The sequence below is a fragment of the Nicotiana sylvestris genome, chromosome 7, assembly GCF_000393655.2.
Source record: "Nicotiana sylvestris chromosome 7, ASM39365v2, whole genome shotgun sequence".
Taxonomy (NCBI): domain Eukaryota; kingdom Viridiplantae; phylum Streptophyta; class Magnoliopsida; order Solanales; family Solanaceae; genus Nicotiana; species Nicotiana sylvestris.
Genome location: NC_091063.1, coordinates 118155585 through 118163776, shown reverse-complemented (window position 1 = coordinate 118163776; position 8192 = coordinate 118155585). Strand labels below are relative to the sequence as shown.

Sequence of the window (8192 nt, the reverse complement as noted above, 5' to 3'; positions counted from 1 at the left end):
TCATGTTACCAAATATTACTAAGAATTTAAAATCTGGGTCCCATTATCTAGGAGGGTCCTGACAACTCTTAACTAAATGACAATTTTAAATCTAAGCTATATCTTTTAAAGGTATGACTTCCGCTAAATCTTGTTATCTAAGAGGGTCTTAAACTACTCCCCATTATCCAGGAGGGTCCTGACAACTCTTAATTGAACAACAATTTTAAAGCTAAATTATATCTACTGAAGGTATTTCTTATGCTAAATCTTGTTATCGAAGCCAGTTTTAAACTACGTCCCATTATCCAGGAGGGTCCTGATAATCAAAATCAAGTCTTCTCTTAAGAGTGATAATTTTACGGCTAAATTATATTACCCTACAACAGAACTTATGCTAAACCTTGTTATCTGATGGAAATATTAAAGCTAGGTCGCATTATTCAGGAGGGACCTGAAAATTTCAAAAATAAATCTCACCTTAAGAGTGACAACTTCAAAGCTAAATCCTATTTCCTAAAGGTAAAACTTACGCTAAGTCTTATTTTCTATGAAGGTCTGAGAACTAAATCCCATTGTCCAGGAGGGTCCTGAACACTTAAAACTAAACCCCATTATTCAGGAGGGTCCTGAAAGTTTACGGTCAAACCTGATTAGTGCTTGCTCTCCCCTTACGGAGAGTTCCTCCGAAACAAACGAAATTTTCTGCCCCTGTTTCAATCAAAGGAAAATCTTGTTAGTTTAAAATGGTGGTTAGTTGATGGCATTCTTGCTGAAGGTCTCTCCGCTGCCATGTTTCGTTTCGACCTGCTTTCCCGAACTGGCCCTGAACCGCTGGACTTTCTGTCTGACTTTCAAACTCCATGACCTTTGACGAACCGAGTGTTCTATGCCCATACTGTTGTTTTACACCTCTGACCCCTCTGTTTGGACCTCTGTATTTCCCATGAAATTACTAAACCATTTCACCGATGGAACTTCTACTGACCTTTTATCCCACTTCACATCATGCTATCTTTAGCAATGCCTTGAACGCCCTATGCCTTGTGCACCTTTGGAAGTTGGTAGTAAGCTTTGAAATTCCTTCTTATTTTCTTAAACAGAATTGAAATTTGAACATTGTAGGGAAATAAACCTCAACAGAAATGAAATGCAATGACTTGGAGAGTGAAGGGTAAGAAAAATCCAAAACTGGAAGACTATCTTAAGGGGAAAAAAAGAGAGACTCATTTGAGTGGAGCAGCCGACACCAATGATCATGACATGCATTTCGAATTAATCGGCCCAGTCTGTCCAACCAACCAACTTTCAGTTACCATACTTTATTGCCTCGGAACTCCACAACCTGATTTCTTCGCCAAAACCTTGCCTTGCTCGGCCTGCGGCGCCCTGAAGGGTTTTCACCAGCAAACCTCTCTCATTTGTTCATCTCTCAACTCACTTTCACCTTACGGTGCCCGTGAGGGTTTTCATCAATAAGACTCTCTCATTTGGATTTCTCTCAATCCCATCGCCTTATGGTGCCCGTGAGGATTTTCATCGATAAGACTCTCTCATTTTTATTATTTTTACTGCTTGGACCAAAGTGTTGCTCCTGATATGAATCACCTCCACTTGCTTGACTTGGCATTTCTCGAAGATTGATCGGAAGGTCTTTCTTAGGACTGTAATATGGGCTTTTGGATAGGGTTAGAAAGAATGGGTATCAAAGGCTCAAAACAATTCAAAAGGGTTCAAAATTACAACTTTTGGAATCAGATTTCTTGCAACAACCCCAAATTCTGCCCCAGTTTCCTCGCTTGGGGGCTTTTGGATTTGTTTTGATGGGACCGAACCGTGAGGCTGCCTACGTATCCTTTAAAAGGAATCAGGTCGAACGTAGTTCATGTCATATGAATTGCTTCGTTTTTGTACTTTTCTCTCTCTCTTCTTTCCTTTTTTTTCCTTTTTCTCTTTTTGTTGTTTTTTCTTTCTTCGTTTTCCTCTTTTTTTCTTCTTTTTTTTTCTTTTTTTTTTCAATTTTCATCTTTTCTTTTCTCTCTTTTCCTTTACTTATCTTTCGCGCTTGCGTTTCTGATCTTGGCTACTGATTCCAAAAGAGGGATACGAAAGAAAGTAAATAAGGCTCAAAGGGGGTAATAAATGATAAAGTGTTTAGATAGCAACACAAAATGCCTTCATCATTCCAATCTTCAAAATATGCTAAGTACAAGCAAATACAATTTAACGAAAGAAATCATACATAATATCTTTTGACCGCATCAGAATTGATAGCCATTTCTACATATTTGCCTTCTATATCTGTTAGATATAAAGCACCATTAGACAACACTCTTGTTACGATGAACGGCCCCTGCCAGTTTAGGGAGAACTTGCCTTTTGCTTCAGCCTGATGAGGAAGGATGCATTTCAATACTAACTGACCCACTTCAAACTTCCGTGGACGCACCTTCTTATTATATGCTCTTGCCATCCTCTGTTGATACAACTGGCCATGACACACTGTTGGTAGTCTCTTCTCATCAATCAAACTCAGTTTCTCCATGCGGGTTTTGACCCATTCATCATCATCAATTCCGGCCTCAGCGACAATCTGAAGAGACGGGATTTCAACTTCCGCGGGTATTACTACTTCGGTGCCATACACCAACAAATAAGGAGTTGCCCCTACCGAAGTGCGAAAAGTAGTGCGATAACCCAATAACACAAAAGGAAGCTTCTCATGCCATTGCGTGGAACCTTCCACCATTTTTCGGAGTATCTTTTTTATGTTTTTGTTGGCTTCATCGACTGCTCCATTCGCCTTAGGGTAGTACGGGGTAGAGTTGCGATGTGTAATGTTGAACTGCTGACATACCTCTTTCATTAGATGACTATTGAGATTAGCCCCGTTATCTGTGATGATCACCTTTGGTATCCCAAACCGGCCAATGATATTTGAGTGCACAAAATCAACCACCGCCTTCTTGGTTACAGACTTGAATGTTTTAGCCTCTACCCACTTGGTGAAATAGTCTATGGCCACCAGAATGAACCTGTGCCCATTCGATGCTGATGGCTCAATTGGCCCAATGACATCCATGCCCCATGCAACAAAAGGTCACGGTGCAGACATCGTGTGTAATTCAGTTGGTGGAGAATGAATCAAATCTCCATGCACTTGGCACTGATGACATTTACGCACGAAACTGATACAATCTCGCTCCATAGTGAGCCAATAATAACCTGCTCGGAGAATCTTCTTTGCCAGCACGTACCCACTCATGTACGGTCCACAGACTCCAGAATGTACTTTGGTCATAATAGCTATGGCCTGCCTAGCATCTATGCATCTCAGCAGTCCAAGATCTGGAGTCCTTTTGTAAAAAACCCCTCCGCTGAAGAAAAAGCCGCTTGCCAACCACCTAATTGTTCTCTTTTGATCACCTGTGGCTTGTACTGGATACACCCCTATCCTGATATATTCCTTGATATCATGAAACCAAGGCTCACCTTCAAGTTCTTCTTCCACCACATTACAGTAAGTATGCTGATCATGGACCTGAATATGCAAAGGGTCAACATAAGCCTTATCTAGGTGATGTAACATTAATGCCAGAGTACCCAAAACATCATCAACCTCATTATGGATCCTTGGAATATGCCTGAATTCTACTGATCGGAACCGCTGACAAAGATCATGCAAACATTGTCGGTACGGTATGAGTTTTAAATCCCGTGTTTCCTATTCCCCTTGGATCTGGTGCACCAGAAGGTCCGAGTCTCCCAAGAACAAGACTTCCTGGACACCCATGTCTGCAGCCAATCGCAAACCCAAAATGCACGCCTCGTACTCAGCCATGTTGTTAGTACAGTAGAAATGAAGTTGAGCGGTAACAAGGTAGTGATACCCCACTTCAGAAATAAGTACGACTCCTATCCCAACGCCCTTCATGTTAGCAGCTCCGTCAAAGAAAAGTTTCCACCCTAGCTCCCCAATTGGTCCCCACTCATCAATGTGCATGACCTCTTCATCAGGGAAGTAAGTCTTCAAAGGATCATATTCCTCATTCACTGGGTTCTCAGCCAAATGGTCGGCCAATGCCTGGGCTTTCATTGCAGTCCTAGTCACATAGACGATGTCAAATTCTATGAGCAAGATATGCCATTTTGTGAGCCTCCATGTAGGCATAGGCTTCTGAAATATATACTTTAATGGATCCAAACGAGAGATGATGTAAGTAGTGTAAGAGGACAAATAGTGCTTCAACTTCTGTGCTACCCAAGTTAGGGCACAACATGTCCTCTCAAGGTGAGTGTATTTAACCTCGTAAGACGTGAACTTCTTATAATAGATGGCTTGCTCCTTCCTACCGGTGATGTCATGCTGACCCAATACACAACCAAAGAAATTGTTCAGGACCGTCAAATACATAATCAAAGGTCTCCCCGGTTCTGGTGGCACCAACACAGACAGGTTTGACAAGTACCCTTTTATCTTATCAAATGCTTCCTGACACTCATCTTTCCACTTGACCGCGACATCATTCTTCAGCAGTTTGAAGATAGGCTCACAAGTTGTCGTAAGCTGAGCAATAAACCTGCTAATGTAATTCAATCTCCCCAATAGACTCATCACCTCAGTCTTGTTCCTTGGGGGTGGCAACTCTCGGATAACTTTGATCTTTGACGGGTCTAATTCAATACCTCGACGGCTGACTATGAATCCCAACAATTTTCCAGATGGCATACCAAATGCACATTTTGCAGGATTGAGCTTAAGATTGTAGCTGCAAAGCCTTTGGAAGAATTTTCTCAAATCTCTGATATGATCAGACTACTTTCTAGACTTTATGATTACATCATCCACATAGACCTCAATCTCTCTGTGTATCATGTCGTGGAATTTGGTTGTCATTGCCCTCATGTAAGTTGCCCCAACATTTTTCAAACCCAAAGGCATGACCCTATAGCAGTATGTTCCCTACGGTGTGATGAATGCCGTCTTCTCTGCATCTTCCTCATCCATTAGGTTTTGATGATAGCCCGCATATCAATCCACAAAAGATCCAACCTCGTGTTTGGCACAATTATCAATCAGAATGTGGATATTTGGTAGTGGAAAGTTGTCCTTGGGACTCGCCTTATTGAGATCACGGTAATCAACACATACCCTGGTCTTCCCATCCTTCTTTGGCACATGTACTATATTGGCTAAACAAGTGTGATACTGAGTGACCCGAATAACTTTTGCATCAAACTACTTGGTAACCTCTTCTTTGATCTTCACACTCATATCAATTTTAAATTTCCTTAGCATCTGCTTGACAAGAGGGAATGCCGGGCAGTGGACAATTTGTGAACCACCAAATCAGTGCTTAAACCTGGCATGTCGTCATATGACCATGCAAAAATATCTTTGTATTCAACCAATGCTTTAATTATCTCTTCCCTGAGTTGAGGTTCAAGATGGACACTTATCTTAGTTTCTCTGATATTGTCTGAGTCCCCTAAATTGATTGCTTCTGTATCACTCAGGTTAGGCTTAAGTTTTTCTTCAAAATGGCTTAGTTCTTTGCTAATCTCTTCAAAGGACTCATCCTCGTCGTATTCTGATTCATTATCACACTCTATTTCTTGAATTACTATTTTCGAATTAGATTGTCTTTTAAGACTGGGGCCGAAGATTCCTCATGCATGTCATGTTATTGAAACCAGCATAAAAAGAGTTGTACAAGGAAGAAAAGAAAACAAAAATAAAACTGTCAGGAATGAGGAAAAAGGAAATTGCATTTCATTGAAATTAAAAGATAACAAGGTTTATACATCCAAATGGACGGAACATAAAATTTGAATTACAACCCTAGAATAATCCAGATAAACTGAAAGAAAATCAAAGCAAACTACCAAAACTCCTTCCTGGTGGGGAGAGGAGTAGCTTCCCAATAGTTAATATTTTTACCGGTCCCAACAAATTGCACATCTGCCTTGCTAGAACCCTCTCCAGCTGCCACCATGTTCACCTCGTTGAATAATTTCTCAAACCTTTCAAGCAACTCCTTATCAGGACCAACCACAGGATTGAGAACCGTTGTTGCTGGGCATTTCTTGGCGCCGGGCCTGACAAATGATCTAGAGAGACGTGGGATGGGCTTTGGGAGGACCCATGCCCTCTGTTTCAACTTTCTGGCTCTTTTTATGTCCGTAACTATGGGCTTGAACCCCAAACCAAATGTATCCAATTTTTTGGGGAGAGACACCGGCTGTACGATACCTTGTAGAGATGCACCCAAAGCCTTGCCTGGTACAAAACCATTTTTCAACATTTCAACGGCTACCATGACTGTTGTAGCGGCTACCCTCGGCGCTGGAACGCACTTCCCTTCTGGAATTTTCTCTACCGATACCGTGTCAAAAACTTGATAAACCCATGGCCCCTTATCGTCTTCAAACTCTATGATTGGAACAATGGCATCACTGTGGGCACACAAATTATCCTCGCTGTGCATAACAATTTCCTGTCTATCCCATTCAAACTTGACCATTTGATGCAGAGTAGAAGAGACCGCTTTTGTAGCATGAATCTAGGGCCGACCCAACAACAGATTGTAAGAAACAGCCACATCAAGCACCTGGAACTCCATGATAAATTCAACAGCCCTATTGTAAGCTCGAGCACTATGTCCCCGACTGAATCTTTCCCTCCACCGTCGAATCCCCGAACACAGATACTATTCTTGTGAATTCTTTCATCATCCACCTTTAATTTGTTCAAAGTGGAGAGAGGGAAAATGTTCGCACTGGAACCATTGTCGACCAGTACTCGGGTAACCACAGAATCTTTGCATTTTATCGTGAGATAGAGGGCTCTATTGTGCTCAGTGCCCTCCATGGGCAACTCATCATCAGAAAAAGTGACTCTGTTTACCTCAAATATCTTGTTAGCTATCTTCTCCAAGTGGTTTACTGAGATTTTGTCAGGAATGTGGGCCTTATTCAGGATCTTCATCAAAGCTTGACGATGCTCGTTTGAATGGATCAATAATGTCAATAGTGAGATCTGAGCCGGTGTATTCCTCAACTGCTCCACAATGGAATAGTCCTGCACTTTCATCTTTCTCAAGAATTCCTCTGCTTCTTCTTCGGTCACAGCTTTCTTTACTAGCACTGGGTTGTCATTGGAGCTTTTAGCTTTTCTCAATTCTTCGGGGGCAAAGCATCTCCCCGATCGAGTCAAACCATGGGTCTGACAAACTTCTTCTTTAACTTCTTTCACCTTGTAAGTCACTGTCACTCGTTCATAATTCCATGGGACTGCCCTGCTGTTGACTAACATTAATTGAGTTACTGTCTTGATAATGACAGGGTCTATGCGGGCACCTTCCACAATTACAACAGGCTTGTTCGCCACTCCTGGCATAACCACTTTGGCTAGTTCTCACTTGTTGTCTTTTCAACCGGCCTGACTTTGCTGGACCGGATCATCATGATGGTCTGTGAAGGCTTCTTGGGTTCCCCTCCCCTATGCATTATCTCAATCATATTTGTCTCAAGATGGGTTGGCAACGGATTCTGGTTGATATTGGGTGCTTTCGGAGCTTGGACCTCAATCTGATTAGTATCAATGAGCTCTTGAATAGTTATTTTCAATTGCCAGCACTTCTCTGTATCGTGCCCCGGAGCCCCAGAACAATATTCGCAACTCATAGAATGATCAAGGTTCCTCGGGGGAGGATTTGACAGTTTTGGCTCGATCGGACTCAGCATACCCAATTGTCGCAACTTGTGGAACAAACTGGTATAGGATTCTCCCAATGGAGTGAAAGTTCTCTTTTTTTGCAACCTCTCATTCTTAAATGCTTGGTTGGGCCGGAAAGCTGATCTAGGAGGGTTCCGGTGGGTTCTTAGGGGTGGATAGGCATTTTGTGGAGCTGGGTATGTATTTTGTGGGACTGGCACATGCCATTGTGCATGGGCCGGAGGTTGGCTATATGTTTGGGCATGGTGGACAGAAAAATGGGGGACTGGTGGTGGGTAGTAGTGTTGTGGTGGGCTATATAGGGTATGGGGGTAGGTTTTGTGGTGGGGTCGAGGTTGGTTATAGTAATGTGATGGACCCCTAGGTCCGAACCAAGCTCCTGAATCAATCGTTGCTACATCCTCTTTCTTCTTCTTTCCAATTACTCCCCCAGTTCCGCTTTAAATGGCCTGAGTGGTTGCCTTGATAGCCGAGT

General features: G+C 42.3%; 1 protein-coding gene across 1 annotated transcript; it reads right to left on the bottom strand.

Moving 5' to 3' along the window:
* Positions 1-2274: 2274 nt before the first annotated feature.
* LOC138873679 (uncharacterized) lies at positions 2275-7378 on the bottom strand. Its single transcript, XM_070152156.1, has 5 exons — positions 6591-7378; positions 6233-6480; positions 3832-4677; positions 2429-2646; positions 2275-2280 (listed from the first exon to the last, which is right to left on the bottom strand). Exons 1-5 carry the CDS (start codon positions 7376-7378, stop codon positions 2275-2277), a joined length of 2106 nt encoding a protein of 701 aa, XP_070008257.1.
* Positions 7379-8192: the final 814 nt, after the last annotated feature.

What these genes read in the sequence shown, in the direction of transcription:
- LOC138873679 (XM_070152156.1), bottom strand. Translation starts at nt 7,378, where the DNA reads ATGCCAGGAGTGGCGAACAAGCCTGTTGTAATTGTGGAAGGTGCCCGC. An exon ending in AATTTATCATGGAGTTCCAG is followed by an intron (nt 6,481 to 6,590) that starts GTGCTTGATGTG and finishes TGAATGGGATAG; the next exon opens with ACAGGAAATTGTTATGCACA. An exon ending in CGCTCAACTTCATTTCTACT is followed by an intron (nt 2,647 to 3,831) that starts GTACTAACAACA and finishes GCACTTCGGTAG; the next exon opens with GGGCAACTCCTTATTTGTTG.